The 14,782-nt window shown below is 33.4% G+C and overlaps 4 protein-coding genes across 4 annotated transcripts; 2 read left to right on the top strand and 2 right to left on the bottom strand.

Annotated features, from left to right (window-relative positions):
- Positions 1-495: 495 nt before the first annotated feature.
- On the top strand, positions 496-3,356 carry DFA_04238 (uncharacterized protein; the record flags this gene model as incomplete). The annotated part of the gene is made up of 4 exons (XM_004359914.1): positions 496-541; positions 865-938; positions 2,523-3,289; positions 3,353-3,356. 4 exons carry the CDS (start codon positions 496-498, stop codon positions 3,354-3,356), a joined length of 891 nt encoding a protein of 296 aa, XP_004359971.1.
- A 1,210-nt stretch (positions 3,357-4,566) lies between these two features.
- On the bottom strand, positions 4,567-6,644 carry DFA_04239 (C2 domain-containing protein; the record flags this gene model as incomplete). The annotated part of the gene is made up of 6 exons (XM_004359915.1): positions 4,567-4,588; positions 4,926-5,155; positions 5,225-5,738; positions 5,801-6,018; positions 6,097-6,325; positions 6,409-6,644. The coding sequence occupies 6 exons, from the start codon at positions 6,642-6,644 to the stop codon at positions 4,567-4,569; spliced, it is 1,449 nt and encodes a 482-aa protein (XP_004359972.1).
- Positions 6,645-6,823: 179 nt separating this feature from the next.
- mcm3 (MCM family protein) lies at positions 6,824-11,293 on the top strand (the record flags this gene model as incomplete). Its single annotated transcript, XM_004359916.1, has 7 exons — positions 6,824-7,874; positions 7,962-8,470; positions 8,597-8,698; positions 8,760-8,866; positions 8,968-9,843; positions 9,914-10,449; positions 10,512-11,293. 7 exons carry the CDS (start codon positions 6,824-6,826, stop codon positions 11,291-11,293), a joined length of 3,963 nt encoding a protein of 1,320 aa, XP_004359973.1.
- A 78-nt stretch (positions 11,294-11,371) lies between these two features.
- copB (coatomer protein complex beta subunit) lies at positions 11,372-14,722 on the bottom strand (the record flags this gene model as incomplete). The annotated part of the gene is made up of 9 exons (XM_004359917.1): positions 11,372-11,651; positions 11,716-12,223; positions 12,301-12,482; positions 12,557-12,803; positions 12,869-13,404; positions 13,479-13,738; positions 13,802-13,978; positions 14,085-14,328; positions 14,409-14,722. 9 exons carry the CDS (start codon positions 14,720-14,722, stop codon positions 11,372-11,374), a joined length of 2,748 nt encoding a protein of 915 aa, XP_004359974.1.
- Positions 14,723-14,782: the final 60 nt, after the last annotated feature.

Consider the following 14,782-nt stretch of genomic DNA (forward strand, 5'->3'; position numbering starts at 1 on the left):
CCTTTGGATTTACTTCAAACTCTACAAAAACTATTTAAATAGTGTAATGTACTCATAAATATACTTATATTTTAGTATGGAGAACACTATAAAATTTTAAACTTGGCCCTGGCCCTGGTAGCAGCTTATAGAACCCCTAACCCATTGATTACAATCACCCCAATACACTAACACTTTGATGTATATATCAATGTATTATCTGGGAATTGAACTCCCGACCTTTTAGGAATGAATTGAGTATTTTAATTATAGTGTGGAGATAGTAATATTTTTGGTGTTTTTTAAAATAGAATATTACTTTTAATTGAATATTTTGATGAAAGTTGTTTAATTATGTGTATATGTATTGGATATCATCAGAATTAAGTTTTGAATCGAAGTTAAAAAATAGTAATTTTTGTGAGGAGAGTACTTCTTACTTAGAAATATTTTCAAGAATTCTCATTTTTTTAATACTTGAATAATTGTATAATATCCTTCAAAGTGGGATTAAATATGTATATAATACACTCTAATGTTGTTTTGAGACCTTTTCCATCAAGTTTGTAAGTTTTGAAAAAATTAATATGAGGTGAATACTTGGTACTTATAAATAAACAAATACTAATTTTTTAAAAAATTGAACATATATTAGGATATAGAGCATGTTTGATAACCTAATAATCATAGTAGTAGTTCGAAAAAGTAGTAAAAATTCTCAACCCTAAATCCCAACCATTTTTATTTTCTCTATACCCTATTAACAAGTCTCTCGCCGAGTCCTTCTCGATCAACAAATCGGACACTCCACAACTCATTGATGAGGTACTACTCAAGAAAGCTAAACAACACCTCAAGATTGAGTCCAAGTTTGAATCTCTCAAGAAGAAGTCCGAGTCCAAGAAGAAGTTCAGACAGCCATTCAACCATCAGTCGTCCTCATCCCCTGCTCACTACCAGTCTGCACCCTCGCAGCCACACTCTGGTAGCCGCAAGAACCCCCCAAAGCACCACGCCAAGAAGGGGGGGCGAAGCACCCCCTCCAACTAATTGGAGGGCGGCTAAACAGCTTCACCCGAGTGTGGAAAAAGATGGGTTTTCCACACTGGGCAGTCAACACTACCCGAGGTCTACGGGTAGGCCTACTCCCATCATTCCGGTCTCGTCTCTCAGTTCCGCCCCGAAAGATAGATCCGTCCCAAGAGCTGTGTGTCGATACCGAGTTGTCCACACAGCTCGAACTAGACGCTGTCGAGGAGGTGCCTCCGCCCACTCGCCTCCAGCGTCTCCGCCACCGCTTGTCAAACTCTCCTCGCCGCCGCCTGCTGTCCTCACCTCTCCGTCGCCGTCGTCTCCTTATGTCGTACTCTCCAGTGTTCACCGTGCAAGAAGGTACTAGTACCTATAGAGGTGAGAGAGGAGCTCAACCAGTGGTTGACTCTCCTCAAAAAGTGGAATGGCAAACAAATCACACCAATCATGTCCTACGATTACACCCTCCAGACCGACGCATCGGAATCAGGTGCTGGCGCCATCCTCCTGGACCGTTCGGAGTCGATTGTAGCCGAATGGTCCTGCCAGTGATCCCCAGCAGAGTCTTCCCTTTCGTCCAACCAAAGGGAGTCTCTGGCCGTCCTTCGTTCATTCCCCGTTCTATGCCGATCCATCAGACACCGAAAGGTTCTCATCAGGACGGACAACACCACCACCTGTTACTATATCCAAAAGCAGGGAGGTTCCATCGAGGGAATCTCCAGGTCAATAGAAACCTTTTGGAAGTGGTGTCTACGAAGGAGGGTAGTCTTGGAAGCGGAGCACATACCAGGTGTATACAACTCCCTACCAGACTATCTGTCGAGAAAGTCAGAGATAGACCATCTCAACTCGACAGTACCCTCTCTTCCTGTTCCGTCTCGAAGAGATCCATACGGGTGGTCACTCAAGAGGGAGGTCTTCCAAGACCTCATGAACAAGTCAGGTCACAATCTCTCAATCGATTTGTTCGCCTCAAGAGTCAACCACAAGCTTCCGTTGTTCTCCACCTTTCGCCAGAATGCTCTAAACCTGGATTGGGCTCAGTGGGAGAAAGTTTACGCCTTTCTCCCGCCAAACTTGATTCCCAAGGTACTAGAGAAGGTGAGGACAACCCCATCGACGACTGTCGTGTTATTATTCCCTTTATGGATGACAGCACCATGGTACCCTCTCCTCCGTCAACTCCTTCCAAAGAATTTGAATCCTCAAGTGCTTGGAACGTTCGAGGAGACTATGGATCCAGATTCCATAGCCCACATTCCCCTACGTCAAAGGGAAAAGTGGAAAATAGGGTACCTAACAGTTTCGTCCAAGCTTTGGATCTGATAATATCTGTGTATGACCAGTCGACTCGCAACCTTATCAAGTCGTCCTGGTCTAATAGTTCACTAGTTACATACAACAACTGTTGGAGTAATTGGGTGGACTATATAAGGTCAAGGAGAAAAAGAAACTGGGATGATTTCTCTTCCCTCAGTGTTTCTTCTTTCTTAACTTTTCTTTTTGAGAAGGGTTATGCCTCCAAAACCATCACAGTTATGAGATCTTGCATAGCACAAATTGCCAAGATCAGAGACAATCGCTCCGTCTCTGATGACTTTATGGTACAAAGGGTTATGTCTGGTATCGCTCACCAACGCCCTTCCAAACCCAAATACAACAATATGTGGTGCCCATTACTTATATTTGACCACATCCGTGATCAACATGCTGACTCAACCCAATTGAGTACAAAGCAATTACTAGCCAAGTCTGTTGTGCTCATTAAGCTCTTTTGTCTAGCTCGAGCATCGGATCTTGAAAAATGGTCATTCAGGTCTCTTGACCAGTCAATCACTAATTGTATTAGGGGTACCATTGTCAAGGCAAAGGAACAACGTAATAGTGACTCCCCATCTGCTCTGGTATTCAAAGGTATTAAGAAACCTTCTATATGCCCCCTTGCTACCCTCAGGGAGTACCTATCAAGGACAAAGGCCAAGCGTTCAAAGAAGTCAAAAGACGCCGTCTTTATTGACTCTTCCGGTCTCCCCCTTGTCGACAAGGATTTCTCGTCTATCACTTTATCGTTCCTGGATAAAGCCGGAGTAGATACCAATGTTTATAAAGCTCATTCAACTCGAGCGGCAATGGCCTCATGGTTATTGTTAAACGGTATTTCCCTTCATAGAGTGAAGAAATTAGGTCGCTGGAGATCAAACGCTGCGCTAGAGAAGTACTATGATATGGAAATTATAGATCAAGATTCAAAAAGGTCTAAAGTTTTTGTGTCAAAGTATTTCTAACCACTTCATATATATATTATAAATATATATTTATTGATAATTAATATTTTTAGTTAAAAATATATTTATCTGTAATAAATATTATTTATAATATAGCACCCGTCCCGCCCAACCCAAAGTCGGAATTCCATAAAACTGAATTGCTAGTTCGGTCCCTCGTCCCTTTTATCCTTGCTGTCTCGCCTTGTTCCTCAAGTCAAACCCGCCAAGAAAGGTCCAAGAACCTTTTTTTCTGCAAATTTTCTTTAAAAATTTTCATTGTTGAACATTCCGAAAAATCTCTTCAATGAAATTTATCTCCATTTTTTGGGATTCTCGATAAATAAGACTATTCATTCATATATATATTATAAATAATATTTATTACAGATAAATATATTTTTAACTAAAAATATTAATTTAAAATCAAATTTTTCAAAGAAAGAAATTTTACCTTAAAAGTATTAATTATTTTTTGAATGAATTTTATTTAATATTTAAATTGATTTAGGTAATAATGTTTGAAATCATAATATATAGATAATATCAAACTTTCATATCAATTGAGTTAAATTTAAAGTTTTGGATACATTTAAACAAAAACTTAAAAATTTTAGATTAAGGTTATTTTGTGGAATACTTTCAACTCCATATCATTTAATACTAATTTTAAAAATAGAATTCAAAGTTTCAAGTAAAATGAGGTAAATTATATTACTTGAAACTGTTTTTTTAACAATTAAAAAAAACCATGAGGGCACAGATAAAATATTGAAAAAGTTTTTTTTATATAAATAAAATAATACATTTACTTACCAAAGGAATGTTCAATGGTGAATATCAAAGTTTGAAGTTAATTGGGCTAAACTATAAAAATTTGAAAATCTAAAACCAAACAACCAAATCACTAAATTTTTAATAAAAAATGTTAGTTTTTTTTGCAAGTTTTATGTCTGCACAAAATTCAGATCATATCCTATCATATTGTAAAGGTTTCAAGTCAATAGACCTAAATGATAAAATTTACAAAAAATAAAAAAACAAGTCCCCTCATAGACTCCAATAAATATGAGATGAAGGTTGTTTTTTTAATTCTTTTATTACCACACCATAATAATATCTATGTAAAATGGAATATTCATAGTTTTAAACCAACAGAGTTAAACTATAGGATTTTGATCTCTTGTCACCAAATTTTAAAAAACTTAATTTCCAGATAATCTCAATATATTTCAACGATGATCATTTTTGTTAAATTCTTTAATATAAAATAGTATTAAACATTAAGTCAAGTGGTATAACCAATGTTTCTAATCAAAAAAGATATAAGGCTTCCAAAGTATGTAATTAACATTAAAAAAAAAAAAAATAGTTGAAAGACACATATTACAATCTAAGAGTTGTATTTTACGATCAAAAGGATGGAAAGTATTATAGAAACTTTTCATATTTTATTACATTGGTCATTACAAAGATTCCGATCAGTTTAATCGAAGAACTACTCTATTCAGAGGAAGTACGCAACCAATTATCGGATTTATTTACTTTTTTATTGACTAATTATAAAAGCTTATTTAATTTCAATTTTCCTTTTAAACAAAAATAAATTAGTAAAAGTCAATCTCTTGCTAAACTATTTTTTCATACTTTAAAGATTGTGCTTGTTGCTTTTTAATTAAACTAGAAATACATTTGACTTCATTTGTAAAGCTTGTGATAAAGTCTTGATCAGTTGTGTGATTTTGCATATTATCCAACACTAGTTGATGTTTTTCTTCGATTGATGTGATGATTGTATCGAAATATTTGATTAGTTTTGGTGTTTCGCATTTAATACTGTCAAATTTTAGTTTGCGACAGTCTTTGGTTGGAGGTTTCTAGAAATAAATAAAATAAAAAAATGAATATCATAAATTTAAATATATTAATTGTTTTTTTTTACTTACAGAAACCTCTATTAAAAAGTTACCAACTTCTTCAGCTTTACCAGAGATAAAAGAATTTGATCTTTCTAAAAACTTTTCCTTGCTAGAAAAGATTACTTGATTTGAAATGTTTTGAAGAATTTTCGTGATCAACGTGAGAGAACGGCGAGTCTCATTATTTGGTGGATTGGCAATGAGTTTGAGAGAGTCGGGACTAAAAAGTGCAGGATTAATGAAACGTAAAAATATAAAACCTCCAACAGATTTTACATTGTTATTTTCAAGTGGGAATTTTGCTTCTACACAATTGTAAATATGGTTACAAATAAAACGAAGTGGATCTGGGAATTGTAGACCAGAGACTGTGATGGCATCCAAAAAGATCTGGCAGTGATGTAAAAATATTCCAAAATTGGCTTCGACTTCAGCATCGCTTACACCTTTTGATGGGTCAACTTCAAACGTTATATTATTAATAATAATATTTAAAATATGTTTTTGTAATGTATCTTTTAAATATGTAAAACCAATTAATCTATCAAATTAATAATAAAATGTTAGGGGGATTAAATTGGCAATCAACAGAAATGTACATACTTGAAAAAGGTTACTGTTAATTTAGTTGCCAAAGAGTCAGTTCTAAAGAGGACATTTGGATCAATGGTTGAATTAATTTCGAGTGTCAAAATATCGGAAATGACAGAGAGAATACTTGATTGAGTTGACAAAGTATACAATAATGATTTTGTAAATTCATCAGAGATAATTGTTTTGCTAATTGATTTTGGTATAATATTTTGTTCATGATTTAATAACTACAAGAAAAAAAAAGAAAAAAAGAAATGAATTATTATTTTAATCTCTCATCATCATCATCATAATCTTTTACATACTTGAATAAAAGTTTCATATGATTGAAATAATATTTGAAGACGAATGTCTCCTCTGTTTTTTAGTTTCTTGCTAGCCTTTTTTCCTTGTATTGGCAACCATACATCCTTCATTCCCTTTCCTCTGTATTCATCAATGTTTATTGAAAGTTGTCCCATTCTGTCATCTTTAGAAAGCTTATCCTCGTCCCATATTTCAATGAAAATACTTGAAGAGCACTTTAATACATCACTACAAAAAAAAAAGGTAAAACATTGTTAATCTCTAACTCCTTCCCTTAATACGGGTACAATATGATTAAGTTATTAACATACAATACATATTCTTCACTATGCCATTGTGGGTTTAATGTCTTGTAAATGGTTTCTGTTCTATATATATCAGTAGTACTAGCTTTTGATTTATCGTATTCTTGTCCTGCTTGTAATAGAGTGATCAAACAGTAGGGATCACTCGTACCTGTGATATCTAATGCAAGTGTGTTTCTAGCCTCTACAATCTTTATAAATAATTTACCATAGTAATCTTTTGGTAAATCAAAAGATGTCATCCTCTCTCTCTCTCTATCTATTCTCTCTCTATTTATTACTAATAAATTTTGTAGTAGCAAAAAAATAAATAAAAAAGATTTTTTCTCGTGCAAGTCGATCAAAAAAACAATCAAACCCTTCATAAAACAGATAAATATATTTATTTTTATTATTTATTTATTTATTTATATTTATAAGAATGAATCAATTTATATATGCAATTATACTTAGATATTATTACGATTTTGAAAAGATTAGGTATTTTCAAGATGATGAGGACTTGAATGATAGTCATCGTTACAAAGAACGTTCAAAGGATAAAATTGTTTCCTTTGGTTACTATGAAAAGAACGAGGTAGAGGTGCAGTATCTTTTAATCAAAAAGATATTGCTTCCAATGTCATATGTTTGCAAGGTGTGGCTCAAGATACTACAATCGCTAGTAACTCATTATGCCATCTACTTTGGTGAACTCAATTTCAACTATGACCATCGCACATCAAAGCAAAAACACAGCACCATTGACATTTACTATCAAGGCGTCAAGAATCAACTTACCAAGACAATGTCACTTTTTCAGCTCGATCATATCACTACGTTACTCGTCAAGAAACATTTTTGCTCAGACGACGACAACTGTTGTCAAGAGAGGATATTTGATATTCTCAATTGGTTGCCAAATCTACAATCTCTAATCCTCTATACAAACAATCAACGCTGGGTAAACTCGGTTGCACATAATTTTCAACATCTTGAAAAAATCCAAGTGAGAATGGGAGTAGTATGGGTTGACGAAGAGAGTACAAGAGATCTTATTCCTCTCAAACATCCAAATATACAAATGGTGAGCGCACAAATCGAGATACCAGATCGGATTCGTGATGGTTCTTCTCCTTTTAAGTTTTATGCACCCATCCTCGACAAATTTATTCGTTACTGGCGCATTACTTCGTTAAACACACAATTTGATGATGGTCAGGCATTTATTCAAGACACTGGAAAGATCTATCGGAACCCATACACCCAACTATGCCAACACACAACACTCAAACATATACGCATTCGTGAAAAGGTGAACCTAACAGAGCTCACACTTTTAATCGATTTGAACCATTCAATAGAGACACTAGAATTTCATATGCATATTGAAATCCTAGTTGAAGCCGTAACAGATACGGATCCGTCTACCAAAACCAAAGAATCACAATACACCTACTCTCAAAATACGCTAGACCACTGGAATATTTTTTGTAAATCTCTTTCCAACAACTCAACCATTACCAACCTCACCATCAATCAAACAAACCCTATAAACTCGATAGATAATAATAATATAGACTCGACTATTGATTATTCATCAATTACCAATCCCTTTTCTGCGATTTGGGATATGAATCAAACTATTCAAAACCTTTATTTGGAGATCCCAATCTTTTATTCAACTAGCTTTTTCAAATCAATGACCAACAATCAAACAATAAGGCAACTTTCACTCTTCTTTGCTCACGAAATTATATCACAACCTTTCTGCGAAATGATTCACTACAATCAAACTTTGGTAGAACTAAATTTTGATTTCTTTTTCAATTTTGGACAAGAACTTTTGGATGCACTCTTGGAAAACAAATCCATTCAAATATTACAAGGCAGGGGTATTGAAAAGGATATTTTAAGGAAAATATACAACCAAGTAGATAATATTATTTATTTGGGAATCAACAAGAAAGAAAATCAAGGTGAACTAAATTTAATCAAAACACCTTTGGAGACTAAAACCATCATTCCTTATCAAGATAAACCTCATTCTCACTCTCGTAGAACATCCATGGGTTATTTTAGTTATTTTGTAAATTATTAAAATAAATTTAAATTTAAAAAAAAAAAAAAAAAAAAAAAATTGGCGCCAAATATGTCGTTTTAGACCACTGATCATTTAGTTTAGATAGATTTTCATTGTTATGTTTATTTAAAGAAGAAGAAGAAGAAAAAGAAGATAGAAAAGAAAGGAGAGATGGCAGATGATGATAACCATTCAGCAGATATCCATGAGTTTGGGTATTTCTTGGAAGACAATGTAAGTCAAATGATCAGCTGATGAATATATCAAATTGATTGATTCTTACCTTTATATAAAGTCATTTAAATACCAAGATTTGATTAAAAGAATGATTGAAGATGGAGAACAACGTTTAATTATAGATATTGATCATATAAGAAAGAAGAATGAAAAATTAACATTAAAGTAGGTACCACCACCAAGTCAGAGCAAGATTTTAAAACTCTCCTCCTTACACTATCTTTCTTTCTATCTATCCATCTATCTAATCAATTTAATCAATTTAGAATATTAGAAAGACCAATAGATTATATTACATTATTTCAAAACTCTTTATTTACAAAGGTAAAGAAGTTAAGATTGGAGATGATCAAAGAGGATGAAGAGGAGAGAAGGGAAAATGGTGATACTGAACCTCCTCGGATTCCTCAGTTGTTTAACAATTATTTTCTTGGATTTACTGGTAGTTTTGGTGCATTTCATGTTACACCTAGAGGTCTAAAGGCATCTTTTATTTCCCATATGGTTTGCATTGAAGGCATTGTCACAAAGTGTTCATTGGTTCGACCCAAAGTGATAAAGAGTGTTCATTTTTGCGAGGCTACTCGTGAGGTGACTACTAGAGCCTATGCCGACAACACATCTGACACTGGTATTTCAACTACTTCTTCATATCCAACCAAAGATCTCAAAGGAAATCCACTTACAACCGAATTTGGTTTGTGTGAATACAAAGACAGTCAAGTGATTGCCATCCAAGAAATGCCAGAACGTGCACCAGCAGGCCAATTACCAAGATCAGTAGACATTCTTTTGGATAATGATTTGGTAGACAGACAAAAGCCAGGTGATCGTATCCGTGTTGTCGGTGTATACCGTGCACTACCAATTTCTACAGGAGGTCTTAGTGGACCAGCAAGATTCCGTACAGTGTTGGTTGGAAATAACATTATCCCCTTGACAGAGGATATTCATGGTCCAGTTCTCACAATTACCGATATGAACAACATTAAAAAATTTGCATCCCAAAAGAATGCCTTTGATATCATTGCATCTTCTCTTGCTCCTTCCATCTTTGGTCACGAATACATTAAAAAGAGTTTATTATTGTTGTTACTTGGTGGTGTAGAAAAGAAATTACATAATGGTACTCATCTTAGAGGGTAAGTAACAAATAATCCTATTTATAGATATTTATAAATTTATTTACTCATTTTATATATTTTATTTTAGTGACATTAATTTATTAATGGTTGGAGATCCTTCAACAGCCAAATCACAATTACTCCGTTTTATTTTAAATGTAGCCCCATTGGCAATCAATACAACTGGAAGAGGTTCTAGTGGTGTTGGTTTGACGGCTGCTGTTACATCAGATTCGGAAACAGGAGAAAGAAGATTAGAGGCAGGTGCTATGGTCCTTGCCGATCGTGGAATTGTTTGTATAGATGAATTTGACAAGATGACTCATGACGATCGTGTTGCCATTCACGAAGTAATGGAGCAACAGACAGTGACCATTTCCAAGGCTGGCATTCATGCTTCACTAAATGCTAGATGCTCGGTAGTTGCAGCTGCCAATCCAGTCTATGGCCAATACAATAGACACAAGAAACCTCATGATAATATTGCCTTGCCAGACTCTTTATTATCTAGATTCGACCTTTTATTCATTGTTTTGGATCAAGCAAATCCAGATCATGATAGATTAATTTCAGAACATATTCTTCGTATGCATAGATATAGAACTCCTGGTGAATTGGATATGGGTAAGTGAAAAAAAAAAGACTAAAATATTATTGATTGATTTATTTATTTCTTTTTCATTTAGTTATACATGGTGAACATTCATCAGTTTTAGGAGGTGAAATGGAACCAGTTGCTCAAAGTGGGACTATATCAACCCAAGGTGAAGAAACACCAGTTTATCAAAAATATGACAAATTATTGCATGGTAACCATGGAGCCACAGAGATTTTATCAATCCCTTTTCTTCAAAAATATATTTATTATGCCAAGCAAAAATTTGTACCAAAATTAACAGACCAAGCCAAAGATTATATCACCCAATCATTTGTAGAGTTACGATCAAGAGACGACGAAAAAACATTGCCAATCACCACTCGTACTTTGGAAACAATGATCCGTCTTTCAACAGCTCACGCCAAATGTCGATTATCAAACGAAATTGAACGATCAGATGCAGAAGTGGCAATAGAAATATTAAAATTTGCTCTAACCAGTGAAACTAAAGTTATACCAAAACCAAGAAAAGAGATCAAACAAAAGAATGACAATCAAGATCAAGAGATGAAAGATGAAAAAACAAATGAAGAAGAACAAACGACAAAGAAAATCAAACAATCACATGATACTACCCAACCCTCGAAACCTGTTGGATCATCCAGTCAAATGAATCAAAATACTTTGGATGATTTTGCTAAACGATTAAACAAGGAATTGGCCAAAAACAACCAAACTGTTGATAGTATTAAAAAAGTTTTCACAAAACGTTTTGGTGACAAAGTTGTTGATGAAATGCTTAAAATATTAAGTAAAGAAGGAAAGATTCATATCTCTGACAAAGGAAATGTTAAAAGTTTACTTACTTAATAATAATAATAATAATAATGATAAATAAAATAAAATAGCTTTCTTGTATAATAAATTTTATTATTTCATTTAAATTGTTTAGGCAGAAGGTTGGGTAACTTTTTGTTTAATGGTGATACGTGCACCAAGACTGACAGCAATACCTTGAACCTTTGATCTAATTCTAATATAACCTACAATCTTTCCATCGCTTTGTTGTTTTTCGATACATATATTTGCAAGTGCATGTTCTCCAAATACACTCTTGGCACATAAATTGGCCGACAAGATGCCAGTTTCATTTGATAATTCAATGTTTGGTGTTAATACACCCATATTGGTAATCTTTGAAATGTGTTGTACATATTGAAGAAGATCGCTAAAAAAAAAAAGACAGGATGAGTAAAAGAATATTTTTGTTTTTTTGTTTTTTTTATACATACGTAATATTTGTATAAACTGGGATCTTGTTTTCCCATTCAAACTCGGCCCAATGCAATCTAAACAAGACGTCTGTGTATTGATGGTTGATTGGACGAATATAATCAATGATATCTATGTTGATTTCGTTGAGAATGACGCAGTTCTTGTCAGATATTTGGCTGACGGCACCAGCAATGTCGAATACGATGGTTCCCATGACAACACCATTGTCGGTTGAAGAAACTTTGATACTGGCCTTGACAACTTGCTTTTCACGTGGAGCCATTGTGAATGGTGGAACTCTCTCACAAATCTTGAGATCTCCCAAAGTCACAAGTTCAAGAGTGACATTTTGAAGAGTGTCATTGGTTTGATTGAAAACTGAAATCTCCAAAACAATATCATACTGATGAACCTTTACATATGCTTCAGCATAGATTGGATCCGAGAAACCTGTAAGTTGATAAATCTTGTTGTGATCATTTTGATCATTGTTTTCAACAACCAAACCAACAGCTCTTCCTAAATCTAAAAAAATAAGATAATAATAAAAAAAAAAAAAGTGAGTTAATTATTGTATTTTTATAAATATTATTTTTGCTTACCATCATCAGCATCTTCGATTGGACCAAAAGCTCTTTTAGATTTTAATTGTCTAATTGAAACAATTGAATTTGGTTTGACGACCAATTCCTTGTTGATCTTTTTCTTGTTTTCATTTTGTTGTGACAATTGTTCATCAAGATAGTTTGAAAAAGATTCTCTACAATCTTTAAGCCAAATTTCCCTTTAAAAAAAAAATTAATAAATTAATATATTAATATTAACATAATTATATTAATATTATTATTATTTACATACTTGACAGTTTCATTACGATTTGATAATACATAGAGACAAGAGATGATTCTTTCATATGAACCTCTTGATGTGGAAGCGAGTGTCTTTTTGGCTAAATTGACAAACATGACCATAACCAACATGACTTGAGCTCTTAATTTGTTTAGTGATTCAGTGTCCATATTTAATTCTTCAGCCTTAAAGTATAACTTGCCCAATGATGACGAAATGCAAGAAGCAAGATACCATCCTCCATCAGTAATTAATTCTAAAAAAATAAATTAAAAAAACAGGTTAGTTTTTGTTTTGTTTTGTTTTTTTTTTTAAATTTACTTGAAATTGTAACTTGTTGAGGTTGTTTGTTCTTTGGTTTAATTTCATTTTCGTCGACTGGCTTTGGTTTGATGATATCTTTAATATCTTGGTTGATTGATTCAAAAGCATGGTTTATATCTTCCAAACAAGAGACATATTCCGATATGATCCAAGTTGCAACACGATAAACCTTTGAGATTTTAATAAGAGACAACGAGTCTATTAATTTTTTGACAACATTGGTGCGAAGATCAGGATATGATTCGACAACCTCTCTCACAAACACAACGACATCAACAGCCGATTGCTTGTAGCTGTCACCCAAAAATTCCATCAACAATGGAACAACATTGCCCAATGCTTCGGGATACTTGAGAGATGATTGGTGGATGGTTTTGATCAACAAGTGTCTGTAATCCAATCCCTTGTCAAATTCCTTTGATTGAGTCTTGTTAATCTCCTTTTTCAATACCAAAATGATTTCATCAATATTCTTGGGTGTAATAGAATCCATTACAATATTTAATATCTTTTTGCAAATATCAATGTTTGGGCTATATATATAGAAATAAAAATAGAACTATTAATATATATTCATTGATATAATTTATCTGTTTCATATTTTTACCTTGATAAAGCTCTTAAAATATCCATAACTAGGTCTTGCATTACTTTACTATGATTCTTTTTGATTTCCAAAAGTTTGTCCAAAACGATCATCTTTACATTGTTATCACTTTCGTTGCACAACAAATCAATATAGGCCGATGCAGCTCCCTTTACAGCGGTTGGTGCAGATGAAAGTGACAATAGAGTACCAGCACTTTCATATTTAACAGCTGGGGATGATGAATTTAATAATGTAAAAATACATTTCATATATTTTGACTAAAAGAAAAAATAAAATAAATAAATTAATGACCTCTCTTATTATTTAATATGTATACATACTCTTTCAGATGGGTTAGTCTTGCAAACCTTTCTAATAAGTTCTACAACAATAAATTGAAGCATATCACCAAATGTTGGAACTTGATCCAATACGGTACTAAGATATTCAACTGCCTTGTCTGGAGCACAATTAAATAACATTATAAATGCATTTCTCTTGCATGATGCATCTCCTTCCTATATAAAAGAAAAGAAAAGAAAAAGAAAAGAAAAGTTTGTGTGAGAAAACAACAATATCCTATCCTATCCTATCCTATGCTATCTTATTGTTGGGATTACATACGACCAATAAAAAGTTGTAAACAAGTTCTGGAGCATCTGGGATGAGATATTCAAAACTGTTGTAGATATTGTAAATGGCCAAAACAGCATTTCTTCTGACATAGGCATGTCTGTATTCTAAATTGTTTCGTACTTGTACAACCAATGGTTCTAATACCTCTGCTTCTCTTAATTTACATAAGAATCTAAGTGTAGAACCTCTAATAAATTCATTTGGATGAGTAAGATCATTCAATAATGAATTGCTAAGAATAGAAAAAAAACGGCGGTTATTAATAAGTTTTGTACAAACTATATAATATATATATCTCTATTGAATTCTTACCAAACCAAAATCATTTCAGATTTTAATTTACCGAGATGAGTCTTTTCAATAACCTCCCAATAGATGAGTAATAGTTTTTTGATGTAATGATCTCTTGATGGCATTACATAGAGGATGATAGGCATAAGAAGCTGTGGGATTGGTTCACCATTGATAGTGTAAAGTATAACCTTTTTTAAAGTCTCTATCTTTTGTTCGATGGTACCGTGTTCAAAGGTTTGCTTAAACTCGTTGATTTGTGGTGGATCACCCTTGTCATAGTGAATCAATATTGAACAAGGCTTCTCCATCGATCCTGAACTAGTTAATGACATATCTATATCTAATTTAAAACTTTTTAATAATAATTGTCTCTAGAAGCAAGAATGATGATA

This window comes from Cavenderia fasciculata, assembly GCF_000203815.1.
Source record: "Cavenderia fasciculata unplaced genomic scaffold Scf_Dfasci-G-o-33e01.r1-3, whole genome shotgun sequence".
NCBI classification, from domain to species: domain Eukaryota; phylum Evosea; class Eumycetozoa; order Acytosteliales; family Cavenderiaceae; genus Cavenderia; species Cavenderia fasciculata.